Source organism: Orbicella franksi, chromosome 4 (assembly GCF_964199315.1).
Source record: "Orbicella franksi chromosome 4, jaOrbFran1.1, whole genome shotgun sequence".
Lineage (NCBI taxonomy): Eukaryota > Metazoa > Cnidaria > Anthozoa > Scleractinia > Merulinidae > Orbicella > Orbicella franksi.
The window spans coordinates 13,047,301-13,063,724 of record NC_138148.1 but is presented as its reverse complement, the minus strand read 5'-3'; the positions used below and the strand labels follow the sequence as shown (position 1 = coordinate 13,063,724).

Below are 16,424 nucleotides of genomic sequence, written 5' to 3'. Positions count from 1 at the left end.
TTTGCGAGTTCTCCTTTCTACGTCACCTCCGGTTTTTGACCTGTGATCCAAAGCTCGAACCGCAAGTCAAGAACGTTCCCCATTTACTCAAAAAATTCGAAGATTGACCACTTATATCTGTTCAATACTTTTTATTTGGGTTATAAGCTATCTTTTTTTAAAATGTTGTTCTGAGGTGTAGAGTATCCCTTTAAAGAGCAGCAGACCGCCTTCACGCGTGCGCGAAATGCGATCTTGCAAAGGCAAGAATTTAATTTGCGCGTACGACGCGCGCTAAAAATACCTTATCCACGAAGCCAATATCTCAAAAACTAATTCGGTGAGCAAAAAAATATTCAAAAGCAAAAGCGGAGTGCATGTGGGAAATTGCAAAAAAAAAAAAAAACAAAAAAAAAAAAACACAAAAAAACAAAAAAAACTGTGAAGTGCAATTTTTCCATTCTTGAAATTTCTATTTTTTTTTTTTTTTAATTTAAGCAAAGTCTACTTCACTGATTTTTTTCTAATTTTCCCTGTTTCTTCTTCTGTGTGTAATAAGATAGATGCAATTGATGGTAAAAAATGGGTCAAGTTTGTTGCTATGCGACAGAACAGTGCAACCTTAATTTATGACTTAAACACAGTGAAAGGTACAGTGGAGAGTTGCCTTAAAAAAGAGCACAGCCATTCAGAACAGTGCAGTTCCAAGCCTAAAAAATCGCACCTAGTTCTAAAAGTCTCAAAAAAAAAAACAAAAAAAAAACAAAAACAAAAAAAAAACAGAAACTGTTTTGAGCCACCTTAAATTTATGCGAATTACTCTTCATATTCAAATTTTTAACGTTTCATTATATCACAAAAATCATTATCCGTCGAAGACAGTAGACCGGCTGTTAGAGTTTTCCACAAGTTGCGTTTGATTTCCCAAAAAGTAGCTCAAAAGTCGCTCAAAAAAAGTGAAAAGTTGCTTTTTGTGACGAAAGTTGCTCAAACGTTGTTCAAAAACAGTCAAAAGTTGCTTTTTGCCACGAAAGTTACTCAAAAGTTGCGCCAAAAGAAACAAAACTGTAACTAGTTGCCTTTGAGATCAATTTTGTTATGGAATTTAACGAGAAATCGACCAATCTCTGGCTTCCTACTTACTTTCGCTTTGCTGTGGTAAGAGATATGGAAGTTAAGCCCTTCGTATAGATACCATTTGCCGCCTACATGTACGTTATAAAGCCGTCACGTGGTCTATTAGGTTAAACAGAAAAACTTCGGTTTTTGAATAAAATTCTGGCTTTTACAGTGCGTTTCACAAAACTTTTGGCAAATGGTTGCCGAAGTTTGTTTGAAATTCGCGAATTCGCTACGAAACGTAGTTGTCAACCACATTGCGAACTTCGAAACGAAGTTGTGAATTTCACGCAGAACGTTGTTGGGAAGTCGCGAAGTCGGCTGTGAGCGATGTTGGTTCAAATGAACACGAAGTGAAAAAATTACTAGTTTTCAGTTATTTGTACATTGCTAAAATGTGAAGTGCATTGACTTATTTGCTGATCCTAATGTAAAATTTTACAACTTTTTTTCTTTCTCAAATGTCACCAGACACCTGCCTAAAAAAAGAATACAATTTTTGTCGCGTCGGTTTCCTCAGATAGCTTCAGGTAGAACTTCCACGCATAGTGGTTTAAAAGTATTTACGTGTACATTAAAAATCTATCAGAGATAAAAAAAAAAAATACACCGTTTTTCTTTCAGGACATACATCATTCTAGACATAGCACGAGAAAACAGAACGTTTCAATATCGTGTTGTTGAACTTGTACTGTAAACAAGACGTAAATCGCGCCATCCGTCTGTGATTATGGAGTCCCTCTGTAACCCTCAAATAATTTACATTTCAGAAGTAAACATCATAAAATAAGCCTTGTTTGGTTGAGAATTTTTTTCACTTCGTTTAAATTCACTTGTAATTATATTAGCAAACCAATTACACGAAATAGTGCGAACTTCGCTTGTAGCGAACTCCACAAAGTTCGGCGTGACATTCACGCTCGCGATTTGATTGACAACTACGTAATGAAATTGCCAAGTTCGTTGCGAGCTTCGGGAATTTTAAACGAACTCCGGAAACCGTTTGCCAAAAGTTTGTTGAAACGTACCGTAACAGCCATGACTTGATTGTCCCAATGATTGTCATAATAGTGGCAGGTGGTCATGCGTTTGTGTGCTCCGCAATTTTTGTCAATTTTTGCTTCTTATAAGGCCTGTGGCTTTTGATTATGGCTACTCCGGCTGCAACCGACTTTACGCCTCTTCGGAAGATGTTGTCAGAGACACTCGAACGCGTTTCTGGGCATATGAAGATGAAATAATGCTTCCCCTCGAACCACGTGGCGGCCATGTTGATGTCAAAGGCTTAGACGCTTGAGGAGAAGAGGTTTCATCCGGCTAGGGTAAGCTACTACTCAAATACTTGTGCTAGATTTTTTCATGGAATATTTATTGCTCTCTGGCGAGATAAAATTTTATCCTGGAAGTGGACCTCAACGTGCCGTTGGGCGAGCTCGGTACTCTGGTAACAATCGTCTAAGTTAATTATTCGCTGTCTTTCTTTAAACACGCACCTGTTTAAATGCAAGATCAATTTGCAACAAGCTTGGAGAACTTCATGATGTCGTGAGAACTAAAGGCGTGGATGTTGTAGCTATTTCTGAAACTTTGCTCCATCAGAGAATAATGGACAGTGAAATTCTCGAATCAAGTTACGTTATCTTTCGTCAAGATAGGCAACAGGATCAACGTGGTGGTGGTGTTTTGCTGTGTTTAAAGTCCGATTTTGTATGCGTTCGCCACCGTGATCTTGAAATGGATGAAGTGGAGACTGTTGTGTGTGAAATATCTGACATTAACAACTCCAAAATGATTATTGCAGTATTCTACAGACCATCGAATATGGACTCTGGCTCTTTACAGAATGTTGTAAATATCTTTTGCAAAATTTATCGAACTAGAACAAAGAACATTTTTATTTTGGGAGATTTTAATTTTCCCAGTATTAACTGGTTGAGCTATAGTTCATCATCCAATTTTGACTCCGTATTTATTGAATGCCTGTGTGACTGCTTTTGGTCTCAGTTGATGAATGTATCGACACGATGTGCTAATGGCAGTGCGACCACGATTGATTTACTCATTACTTCGGTTCCAGAATATGTCAGGCATATTGAAAGTCCCTCAGGGGTATTTTCCTTAGACCATATGTTAACAGTCCGGTAGTATGCCAGTTTTGGAAGAAGGGAGAACAATGCTTTACGTCACGAATCATAACATGATCACCATGGCGATGACCATTTTCAAGACGTGAAAAGATCGTAGATGGCGGCCGAACGCGGGGGAATATCGGGGTAAAAGTATTTGCTTTAATTTGGGTTTTATTTCGACTTTTCTATTTCTAATTATAGGAAAAGTCATTATATATACGGATAATAACCATTCTTGTGCTAGAATATTGAGTGTAACATGTACCTAGTGCTCATAGCGCTCGCAATGTCGATGCTACTGCTATAAAAACAAGATTATTCCACGCAAAGTTCACGCCGAAGAGTTGCCAAGTTTACGCCAAGATGTTTAAGTACTGTATCGAAAAAGGCAAAGATCCACGTGGAAAATCTTTTGCGTAGCCAGCCTGGCTATATAACCTCGAACTTCAAACAGGTATTAGGGAAGAGTTTTTTTTCTTCGCCACGTGATTTCATGTTTAGTGAAATACGTCATAAGAGAGTTCTTGATTTTGCAGTAATTTTTGTCTCGTAAATATTCGGTTTTGTTTAGCCTGGTCGAATATTTAAAAGTCAAATGTGTTGTAGTCTTTCCTAAAATCCACAAAGACTGCAAAACCAACATGATGTAGTCTTCGACTGTTGTAGTTTTCCCTTCGGATTCTTTAAGTGTTATAGATAAACACCAATAAAAAGTTTCATTTCCTGAATAAATCAGTGATTTTGTTTTAAATGTGTCACTGTTTGCTTGTATCTCAAGGAAATAATCCAACAAAAGTCTAACTACTGTTTTGCCGCTCTCAGATACTAATATTACTTACTTTAATTAGTGCAAAACTCAACATTTTTCTAAATTCCTTGGGCAAAAAATAAAATACTTGTGAACTTGGTCACACTCTACACCAGAATATGTTTTGGAATACTGTTAAAGGCTTTGAGGCATGGCTAGCCTGTGTACATGTTAGTAGAACCAGGAACAGTAGTCTGCTTGTGATGTATCAAATGTGTCCCCATTGGTCAGTAGCCTAATTGTCCTCTAAGTACAATTACTAAAAGTATAATTATCACAGAGTGTTGTTTTTGTTGTAATGTTAAAGCTTAAGTTGAAAAGGGGTTTGCGAAAAAATACACATGAAGTTTGGACACTGGGACTTTTCTCCGAAGGAGATTTCTCTCCCCTTTCTTCACAAAATGCTGATGGCAGAGGTTTTCCAAAATTTGCCTGGCTGGTTTAGAATGAGTGTTTCCTTCCTTTATTTTGCTTGACTTCTCAAACAATTCAGTGTGATGCCCCGCATTGTTGTGAATGCATGCACTGCTTATTTCAGGGCTGAACTCTAACATTCCTAAAGCCCTGTATGTGTGCCGTTTAATCTGGGCCAATGCTAAAATGCAATTTAACTTAGACAAATAATGCATTGATCACAAAACTTATTTCATTGGACCAAGTCCGGCTGACGGCAACAACTTTTTAACACTTCTAAATGGTTGTCCATATTTTGGACGGACATCCTAATAAATAAGAAACAAGGAATGAAATAATCATTGACCAAACGGGACATACACCATGTAGAAATGTGCATCAGTGCATGTGCATGTTCAATGTGCCCCTTATCAAACCTACATTTCAGTCAAATTCCAGCCTTCTCATGCCGATAAAAAAACTCGTTTCATAAATCAGCTTACATGATTCAGCTATCACAGAATAACAGACTCTCATCTTGTAAACAAGACTAACGCAATATAGTGTGAAAATGAAAAAAAAAAGACTCGAAGTACTCGCGATACATTGTATGTAAACTTCTAGTCGTTTTCCTGTTAGAAACCATTTCTTATGACGGCTATTTTCAATACGTGGTTGCCATTTTTACTAACCTTTTGCCACCGATGAAACTTTGGCGACACAACACTCACATATTGTAGTCTCGAGGAAAATTAAAAACATGCACTTACATTCGATGCCCGTCAAAAGGCAGCGTCTTCTTCGAAGGCCGCTCTCAAATCACACGGACTTTATTGATTCCCTTCCCTGCCAAACGTTCACAACTCTCGCAAAAGGAACGTTTGAGCGAATGCTTGTAATGAGACTTTGAAAGTCCCGAATATCGAATGATGGAACCTAGAACCAAGCTGTTCTAAGAGCCCATATTTTTTCGCGATTATGTTTTTGCAATTTTGGCGAAACAATAGAATCACGACGTCTGCGCTTCTTCCAAAACTGGCATAATACCGGACTGACCACATCACGGTCTTTCTTTCGGGTAGTAATCACAAGCGTATCCTAGCAAGGGGCTAAACTGAATTAGCAGCTGAAATAAATATATGGCAAATTCTTCCGAGTTAAACGTAAACTTTCATGCAAATCCTAAGTGATCTACTAAAATAGATAAAAGGTAACACAGTACGTCTATGCCTGTAGCAAACATATCACGTCTCGTACCTTTTTGCATACGTAATTACCAGGATGATTTCTCGGAAACTGAGTATTGAGTTATTCAAAAACGCAGTGTTGCAGAACTTTACATTCAAATGGCAAATTTAATTTGGTGCTAAGAATAGTATGTTTTTTTCACCCTACAGACATTACTAGACCAAAGTTGGTTCTTATATTAATACTATCTTATTTTTGCGGTAGTCGAAGATGTTCTAGGTCATTACCCGACGTCAAATTTCAGAAAAAATTGCAATAACGTCAAATTCAGCGTTGCCATAGAGCAAGCTCAACATGGGCTAATTTGCGACACAAAATAGGACAAACAGATGTCGAAGAGCTCTTAAGACCTCAAACATGTCAATAACAGAATTTTAGGATCTAAGGAGGAATAAATACTGAGACATCCAAACGCTGCTTTGCAGGCACAGCAGTGAGATGGGTTTTAGCTGGAGCGATAGCTCTCTGCGACATTACTCAGTTTTGCACTGTCGTGGTCGGAATAAAATGTTATTATGCATTTAGCAAGAGAACAAAACAGAGAACTATGTCTTATTCATTCTTTCCAAAACTTTAACTGGTGCATTTTTTTGGATCTAAAAATGCTATAAAATGATGTAAATGCATGCAAAAAAAACTAAATTTTCGGCAACGTTCTGTTTGCTTTCGTCAAAGTAAAATTACTACATGAATAATTAAAAAAGAGTTTTAAAACATATTTTGATCCCTTGTGGCACAATAAAAGGCAAATAGGCCACAATTTTTCCAGTACCTTTCGAAAACTATTCTTTACCCAAAAACATTAACTTCCAAACGCACTTTGTTTTGAAGAGAAATGAAAATATTAATACTCACCTTCGCCTGGATTACGAATGACACACACAGCCGTTCGATGGTTTCACGTCCACTTTCAGACCTTTGTCCGCGGTAAACACTGGCACTCGAACCTTGCAGTGAACTTCAAGTGACTGTGAACTTTGTAAGAAAACAAGTTAATCATCTAATGGTTAACTTTGATGGATTTTTTTGTGGAATTTAACGAGATATTGACTAACCTGTAGCTTCCTCCTTACTTTCGCTTTGCCGTGGCAGGAGATGTTGGCCCCCCCGGTCGGCGGTTTTGGTTTGACTGAAAAGACAAGAATAATAAACAAAGCGAAATCGAATACCATGAAAAGAACTGAAATAAAACACTTACAAGCTTTGCTGGCTCGTGATAGAGAAATCCAAGGACAATTTGTGTTGATGACTAGCTTGTGAAACTAACCGAGCACATGGCCCAGACCATAATACTTCGAACACTGTTACCCAGTCCCCGAGGACCAGGAGTTGGAAATAACCAAAAACTAATGGATACGTTTTGTAACTAACATTCCGGCCCCTAAAATCAGAGGCAATAGCTGAAGATTTTAACGAAACTTAACACGAGCAAAACGTTACGCTTAAGAGTTCACTAAAACAAGTACAAAGTTCAATTCATAGTTGCGTGTCCTCTGACATCTCCACTGATTCCAAAAGAACAATCTTGTTAACAGTACGATCGTACAGTGAGGTTCTTGTCTTGACGGTCACACTTCTGACACGTTCATCTTTGCTGCTCTTGTGTACACTGGTAACACGACCGAGAGGCCAGGACGATCTTGGTACTCTAGAGTCGACCACAAGCACAACGTCATTAACAGCAAAGGTCCTTGACGGATAGACCCATTTCTGTCTCTCTTGCAACTGTGGCAAATACTCTCTAATCCATCTTCTCCAGAAGGTGTTGGCCAAATATTGCACTTAGCGCCATCTTCTGCGCGAGTAACTGTCCTCTTTCACGAACACACCAGGCGGAAGCTTTGAGCCCGGACGAAGCAACAACAAATGGTTTGGGGTGAGGGCTTCAGCGTCCAATGGGTCATCTGACGATTTAGTTATTGGACGCCCGTTAACTATAGCTTCAACCTCGCACATAAGCGTAGTCAATCCCTCATCATCGAGCGGCTGCTCCTTGATAAGCGCGACCAGGATCTTTCTTACAGTTCTAATACAACGCTCCCAGACGCCACCGAAATGGGATCCAGATGGTGGGTTAAACAGCCACTTGATGTTTCTTTACAACAGGAACTCGTGGATCTGACTCTGATTCCACTCAGAGATCGCTTCACAGAGCTCCTTGTTTCCACTGACAAAATTTGAACCATTGTCTGACTTCATAACTTCAGGGACACCTCGCCTTGCAATGAAGCGACGCATAGAATTCACAAACGCATCAGTGTCTATACTCTGAGCAACTTCTATGTGTATTGCTCTGCTGACCAAGCACGTAAACAACACACCGTAACGTATAACTTGACTTCTAGCTCTCTTGACCCAGAATGGACCAAAGCAATCGATGCCCACAAAACTGAATGGGGATTTGTCAGGAGTAAGTCTGTCGGCAGGAAGATCCGACATCTTCTGAGCACTAACGGGTGCCTGTCTTCGTCTGCAACCAAAACATTGGTTAACGACTCTTCTAACTGCAACTCTTCCTTTTATAATCCAGAAACTCGTTCTGATCAATGAGAGCACATACTCTTGACCAGAATGTCCAGAAAGCAAGTGGTAGAGTCTGATAATAAGATCTACAACATGGTGTTTCTTCGGCAGTATCACAGGATGCCTTTGTTCCTCTTCTATAGGTGCGTGCCTCAATCTTCCTCCAACACATAACAAACCGTCACGCAGCTCCAGATCCAGTTTGACGATTGAGCTTGATTTCTTAACAGACCTTCTTCTGTCCGTTTATACCGATTTCGTACGTTTGACATCTGTTTCTTTATTCTGCAGGCATGATAACTCCTCTCTGAAGCTTTGCCTTTGCACACACTTCAAAATTTCTATCTCGGCAGAGTGCATTTCTTCTACACTGATTGGACAAGGTTTCTCAGAAACGAGTACTTTAGCTTTGTCTTCCTATCGTCTACGACACTCACGCAGCAGGTTGGAACGGTAGCGTAAGGTCCACGCTATCAACTTCTTAAGCTTAAACCATAAGGAGCAAGACTGCATCATCCGATCTAAAGGGTCAGTTTCAGCTGTGGATGCTGCTGAGACGGATTTCTTTTCTTTCTTTATCTCTGGATCATCTTCCTTTACTCCCTTAGAGACATCGGGTTGCTTAGGCCACCGGTCCTCTTTCTCCCACAGAAAGGCAGGGCCATTCATCCAACGCTTGTTTTGAATGAATTCTTCAGCAGACAGTCCTCTCGATGCGTCGTCCGCAGGATTAGAACTGGTTTCGACATACTTCCATTGGTTCGGTCGTGATCAGTCATGAATTGTTGTGATCCTATTCGCGACAAAGGTCTGGCATCTCTTATCTTGATTTACAATGTAACTCAACACAAATGTACTGTCACACCAAAAGAATTCATCATCAATCGCAATGTCCAACTCACATCGCGTCATCTTGTTCAATCTCGTAGCAACGTCAGCAGCTGACAACTCCAGACGAGGGATCGTGATTGACTTCTGAAGTGTCTGCCTAGATTTCCCCATCAAAAACGCACAGTGAGCATCCCCATCTTCATTTACAACTCGAAGGTATGTGACAGCACCATATTCCTCTTGTGATGCATCTGCGAAGCTGTGTAGTTGGCTAGACACAATGCGGCCAAAATTCTTGGGCTTTAAACAACGTTTAACAGTGAACTGTTTCAATTTAGGAAGTTCCTGCAGCCAATCTTCCCAGCGTGTTAAATCTTCGGGTGAAATTCTGTCATCCCAATCCAATCTCTTTCGACACAGGTCACGAAGAATTATTTTCGCAGGCAGAATCAATGGGGCAACAAATCCCAGCGGATCATAAATTGAACTTATGACAGAAAGAATACCCCTCCTCGTTGGGGGTCGGTCCTTCACAACAATCTTGAATCGGAAGGTATCTGACTGCATGTCCCACTGAATGCCAAGGGCACGTTCAATGGGTAGGTTTTCCAGGTCGAGCTCTCTGATGGATCCCGCTCTCTCTGACACTGGTACTGACTGAATGACATCACAGGAATTTTTATATCCACTTCGTTGAGCGAAATCCTCCTTTAGCAAGCAACTGGCATAGCTGATCGACCAATCGATTTGCGCATTGATCATCCTCCACGGACTTTAAGCAATCATCCACATAGAAATTTCGTCTCACCGTCTGAACGGTATCTTCATCAAAATGTTCCACATTGTCATCAGTCGTTCTTCGCAGTGCATAGCTTGCACAGCTAGGCGACGAAACACCTCCGAAAAGGTGAACGAACATCTGAAATTCTTCTGGTACCTTTCCCATATCACCTCCAGGCCACCACAAGAAGCGAAGATACTTGGCATCCTCTGTAGGCACACGTACTTGATAAAACATTTTCTCAATACCAGCCACGATCACTGTTGACTCCACTCTAAATCTTGTCAGGACTCCAATGAGTGAGTTGGTTAAATTGGGACCTTGCAGGATCTGTCGGTTCAGCGAGATGTTCTGGGATTTCGAGGCACAGTCAAAGACAACCCTGACCTTGTCAGGTTTTTGTGGGTGGATAACAGGATGGTGAGGTAAATACCATGCGAGCGAACCATCACGCGGATCATCAGGAACCTTCTGCGCACGACCTCTCTCGAACAAGTCTTCCATAAATGAAGTATACTTCAGGTGTAGCCCTGGATCTTTTGTCAGTCTCTTCCTCAACAAACCAAGGCGGTGTTCAGCGACTATCTTGTTGTTCGGCAGATCTGGAGGGAAGACCTTCCATGGAAGTGCAATTTCATAATGACCATCACGAAGCTCAGCAGATTCCTCCATAATAGAAAGAGCCCTCTTATCTTCCTGTGACATTCCCTTTTCAGTGCTGAACTGCGAGTCATTGAATTCCATTTCACAGAACCGTTCAAATTGCAAGTCCAAATTGGCATGAGACCGGATACGATTTGCAGTATGGTTTGAGCTATTTGGTCTGCCAAGCGGTCCATTGAGTGTCCACCCTAGCAGTGTTCGCACAGCGTATGGACCACCACCATCACTTCTCTTCACTTCCTGAGGCTCAAGAGCCTTTGGTACATCACTGCCTATGAGCAAATCGAGTTCAGCTTCAATGTAAGGGAAGTTGATATCTTTCAGGTACGGCCATCTGTCCACATCACTTTGGAGTGGTATGTCATCAACTGCAACTGGGAGTTTAGTTCTCGAAAAGACATTACACAGTTCAATAGTATTGAGTCCTTGTAAATCAGACACCTCCAAATTCACCACAAGACTCTCGCTTTTCACATTATCTTAGTCCATGGTAGTTAAAGACAACGTGGCGTTCTTGCCTGTCGCACCGAGATGCTCTATCAACCTGTCAGTGCAAAAGGTAGTGTTCGATCCTGGATCCAAGAACGCATAGGTCTGAACCATCTTCTCCTTTCCTTTAGCTCTTACATTAACTGGGACTATAGCAAGTCCTGTAGCCGGCACTCCGGCCCCAGTTGCGCTACACAGGCCCTCACACGTGACCACTTCTGTGAAACAACTTCGTGCTTGATCGTTTTCCCCTTCACTTCCGGAGATGCTTGAAGGCGTTTCAGATAATGATGCAGGTTCTGTTTTGACTGGTCTGTCATTCTTTGGATGTAGAAAGGTAGAATGTTTTCGGTGAGCTATTTTACAACCAATAATCTGACAGTAGCTTTCTTTAGGGCAATTCATCGCCATGTGCCCTGGCATAAGACAATTATCACAAAGTCCTCTGCTACGCACTAGTTTGATTCGTTCATCCACTGAGTCTCCTCTGAATACTCCACAGCACGGCAACCAGTGATTCGCTTTACACAATGGATACTTGACATCTGACTTTGTTTGAACAGGATCAGTGTTACCCTTCGGTAGGTTAGTCTGACTCTCTGGCGTACTCCCTTGTGCTACGAATGCAGAATGATTCTGATTCTGATTCTCAGTGATGCTGTCAGCCTTTTCCCGCCATCTCTGCCGTAGCCCCATCAGAAGTCTTCCAATGATCCTTTGCAGAGTGTCAGGGTTCTCTATTTTGCTTAAGTATTCAATTTCCCTGAGTGAATTTTTACAACTAGTGAGAAGAACAGAGTATCTTTGCAAAGCAGGACCATCGTCCGCCTTAATCTGAGAAGATTTTGTTACTCGATCAATAAGAGCAGTTGCTATCTTATAACTTTGTCCATATCGGTTCTTGAGTAGCGCTCTTGCAGTCTTATAGCCTTCTTCGGGCTTCATAGACAAACAACTTTGCATTAATTCTTTCACTTCACCTGATGTGTATTGAACGAGATAGTACAACCTGGAGTTTGGACTACTTGTTTTTGTCTCTATTAAATTCTCAAATGCTCGTACAAAGTCAGAATAATCAACAGGATCACCTGAGAACACAGAGATTTCTGGTTCTGGTAATGTCATGGCTAATGTTTGTTGCTGCTGTTGTTTCAGTAATTCCTGCAGTTGCTGACTCTGCTGTTGTTTCAATTTCTGGACTTCGACCACGTGGCTGACATTCTTCTGACTTAAATCTAGATGTCGTTCAAACCATCCCTCTTCACTACTTTCTCTTTGGCTCATAGAGATGAACTGTTTGTCATCTATCTACACAGGGGCTTGTGGATTTAGAGGAGTGCAATTCACCACTTGATTCTCCTCTGTCTGTTGCTCCGGAATTTCCACAGAGTTTTCTTCTTTGATTTTACATGGGGTGGAAGCTGGCAAATGACCTGCCGGTATCGATGGAAGTTGCTCCTGACATTCAGGAGCTTCCACAGTTCCTTCTTCTTTGATTTGACAAGGGGTGGAAGTTGCCAATTGACTTGCTAGTGTGAGTGGAAGTTTTCCCTGGCATTCAGAATCTTCCACAGTTCTTTCATCAGTTTCATGAGGAGGAGAAGCCAGTGGTTGACCTGGCGGTATCAATGGAATTCTTTCTTCATGACGAGAATACACTCGCTCTTCTGCTTCGGCCTTCGCTAACTCTACCTCAATTTTCAAATTTTCCTTTCTTTGCTTCAACAACAATTCCTCCAACTGCATATCCTGGCGTTTCTTCAATGCAGCTGCTTCCACTGACAAGGCAGCTTTCTTAGCGGAAGCTTTTAGCCTTGCACTCGAGGCTGTGCTCGACCGTGAGAGACGAGAACTACTGACAGATTTAGACTTAGACCTTCCAGAAGCCAAAGAAACGTTTGAATTAACAGAACCAATGTTACTGATAGAATCTTCAGGATGAAGACAGATGGCTAGGTCCAATTCCCCTTGGAGCTTCAACTCAACTGATTTTAACCACATATCAAATGTCTGCATCACTGCAGCTCCCATATGCTTCACTGTTCTAAAGTACTCAATTGAGTCCTGAATGTCATTGTCATCAATTAACACAGCATGATACTTGTCATGTGCTTCATAAAAAATTTCTTAAAGCTAACTCCAGCTCCAAACCTTTCGACCTGACCTGATAAACACTGTTCGAGTCCTTCATCAGCTTCAGTAACTCGTTTTGTCTTTTAGTAACGACTCCCTTTGCACTAGACCTGGAGCGTTTTAATCGAAGAATTCTTTCGTGCTCGACTCCACTTCGATCGAGGGTTTTGTTCGGTTGTCTTGAGTCACGTAGATCCATTCTGCTTTACAAGCGAAGACACAATCCAAACATACACTTCAGTCAAAGAACAGATTCATTCCATTGATTTCCAATCGGAAACAGTCGGCGAAATCCAAGACGATGGCCAACAGCTTTCAAACGCAAATGTGAATTTTAACTCAATCTTTATTCGTTGGTATTTGTATCTGTATTTGGTTTGACTGAATAGAAAAGAATAATAAACAAAGCGAAATCGAATACCATGAAAAGAACTGAAATAAAACCTTTACAAGCTTTGCTGGCTCGTGATGGAGAAATCCAAGAACAATTTGTGTTGATGACTAGCTTGTGAAACTAACCGAACACATGGCCCAGACCATAATACTTCGAACACTGTTACCCAGTCCCCGAGGACCAGGAGTTGGAAATAACCAAAAAATAATGGATACGTTTTGTAACTAACATCGGCCCCCCGCATAGATGATTATTCGCCAACTTCGTCATGGTCTACACGCATGCATCAGAAACCATCTACTGTTGATCACTGAAATCTATCCCGGCTGCTGGGTCTCTTGTATGAAATTCTGCTTTTAGAATGTAAGTATGATTATGAAACAATTATTTCTTATATAGACACTAGTGTTTTGCTGGAAAATACATCACTCGTAAAATTCATACGAAACCACATCCGGGACTCGAGTGGCGTATTTTTCACATCCTCACTAGTGAAGATATCGATGATTTCACTGATGTCAAATTTGTCTCTTAAATTATACTTAAATTCGTTGGTGTATGATCGAAGCATCTTCAGGTCTTCCTCGAAAGGCTTCGGCAATCTTCGGCAATCTTTGGAAATTTTCGGAAATTTTCGGCAACATTTGTGTGACCTTCTGAAAAGTTTTGGCGAATCTTCGGAAATCTTCGGAAAATCGTCAAGAACGCCGTCAACAGTATGTCTATATAATAAAAAAAAAACGTTATAAGTTCCAGTGGCAAGAGCAATATCGCACGAGTGAGCGCAGCGAACTCGTGAGATATTGTTCTTGCCACTCGAACATGAAATTCATTAATTTTTTTCTGAAGCATCTGAGCGGGCCGGAATCCTAAATCCTAGAATTTGATTGGCTTATCATGCGCTGGTGACCGGTTCAGGATTTTATGATACGGCCCACGGGCCGGATTTTTTCCCTGCTGTAGCGATTACTCCTGGTTAAAATATTAATGTTACAACGTTAGTTGTAAACATCCCCGCATCTTGAAAAATATCATGATGTTACCGAAATATAACTATCAAAGAAAATGGATTTGGATTAGAGCAGATACAATGAAAGCAAATTTTACTCCGGAGGAAGAAACTTCGAACAAAATGACGCCCATAAATCATGACGAAGTTGAACAAGACAAGCACTTAAACAACAATGAAGATTTTATCTACTCACTTCGCCCTGATAACACTAAGAAAAAGATAACTTACGATCTGAACATTTGGCGAAGATACTGTTCCACAGTTGGAGAGACGAGAGCCTTGGAAAATATGCCTCCCGAAGGGCTAAACATACTTCTGTGCAATTTTTTCATGGACGTCCATAAAAAAGATGGCGGAGTCTACGAGCCAGGTTCGCTTGCATCTCTCCACAGAGGTATTCAACGCTACCTGAACGACAACAACTCCAACACAAATTTTATGAAATCCTCTCAGCTCGCAAACAAGACTTGGTAGTTGGTAGGGAAAATATAAATCTTCCGCAGGCTGCCCGCGAGCTAACAGAAGATGAAGAAGACTTGTTGTTTCCAACCAGTCAGTTTGGGGCAGACGACCCCGAAGTTCTCCAGCGCACGGTGTGGTGGGGGCTGTCTTTGCATTTCGGGTTTAGAGCGCGAGACGAGTGTCGAAGACTGCAGTGGGGTGATATAGCATTTGAAGATGATCCAGTTAGTGGAAAGCAGGTCCTTGTGTGGATAGCCGAAAGAGGATTAAAAACAAGACAAGGAGACGGCCACTGCAGGGCTTTTAGTCTAAAAGCCCACACCACAAATACCGAGCGCTGTCCTGTTCGTCTTTATCTTAAGTTTGCCAGCCATCGTCCTGACGAAATGAAGAAACCCAACGCCCCTTTTTTCCTGGCAATAAACCATAGCAGAGCTCCTGACAATCCGGTCTGGTGCAATCGAGCACCTCTCGGAAAAAACAAGAGCGGCGAATTTTTGACGAAAGCGGCTAAAAATGTAGGGCTGCCAGGAAATGTAACCAACTATTCTGTGAGGAAAACGCGCATTTCAAGGCTGATGGACGCTGAGGTTCCTGTAGCACAACTGAGTGGGCACAAGAATCTAAAAAGCTTAGATTCTTATAAGACAGCTTCAGACGAACACCAGCGCGAGATGTCTTTGGTTTTGAGCAGCGGCAAGAAGAAATCTCTAATCTCCCCAAACGCTGCTCTACTAATTGGGGAGACTAAAATATAAAGTAAAATGTATTAGCCTAAGATTTAGTAAAATTAAGAAAATACTAAAATATTAAAATTGAATCAAAAAAAAAAAGAGACTAATTTGTTCATAAATACTATCATAATATTATCACCTAATAGTTATTTAACAACTAACTACATAGATAAACATCAAGAACAACGCATACATCCCTTGTTCAGGAGAGAGCTAACGTCAAACTTTCTAATAGTGCTTTAAAAACATCCATCAGTCAAAGCCGCGAAAACGCCACGTTATTATTTCAGATGACTCTGATTCAGATTAAGTCGAACTTTCCTCATGATAGTTAGATTTGTCAAATCCATCGCCAGCAAAACAAGTTTTAAGTCGTTAGGAACGGTAAACTTCGCTGTGTTCGCGTCGTTCATCCATATTAATTGAACATTCGATCGGAACCATTCGGAGCATGCGTTTTTAACAGTAGCAGCGTCGTGCACTCACTTTTGACGTTTGACAGGTGATGTTCATTTCAATGACTTTGCATAGCTTTTTTCTTCTTACGTCTATGTGTGTACTCACGCGTCAAAATAGAAGCCAACCGCTGAAAATCATGCTCACATTATTTTCTTTGGTCTTTGGTGCTGTGTAAGCACTGGCGAAGTTACGTCGTGTCCTTTATTACTATCTCTTTTCTCACTATAAAAAGAAGATGTCCAGAAAAAAAAAAAATTACAAGTTATT

General features: G+C 40.9%; 2 protein-coding genes across 2 annotated transcripts in view; both read right to left on the bottom strand.

The window, feature by feature from the left end:
- LOC145484389 (uncharacterized) overlaps positions 1 to 6,622 on the bottom strand; it is a 28,361-nt gene extending 21,739 nt beyond the window's left edge. The window contains exon 1 of the mRNA XM_081463004.1: positions 6,532 to 6,622. The gene's annotated coding sequence lies outside the window, so the exon portion shown is untranslated. The remainder of the gene's footprint in view (positions 1 to 6,531) is intronic.
- Positions 6,623 to 8,970: 2,348 nt separating this feature from the next.
- Positions 8,971 to 12,247, bottom strand: LOC145485521 (uncharacterized). Its single transcript, XM_081464184.1, has 3 exons — positions 10,993 to 12,247; positions 9,839 to 10,848; positions 8,971 to 9,687 (listed from the first exon to the last, which is right to left on the bottom strand). Exons 1-3 carry the CDS (start codon positions 12,245 to 12,247, stop codon positions 8,971 to 8,973), a joined length of 2,982 nt encoding a protein of 993 aa, XP_081320310.1.
- Positions 12,248 to 16,424: the final 4,177 nt, after the last annotated feature.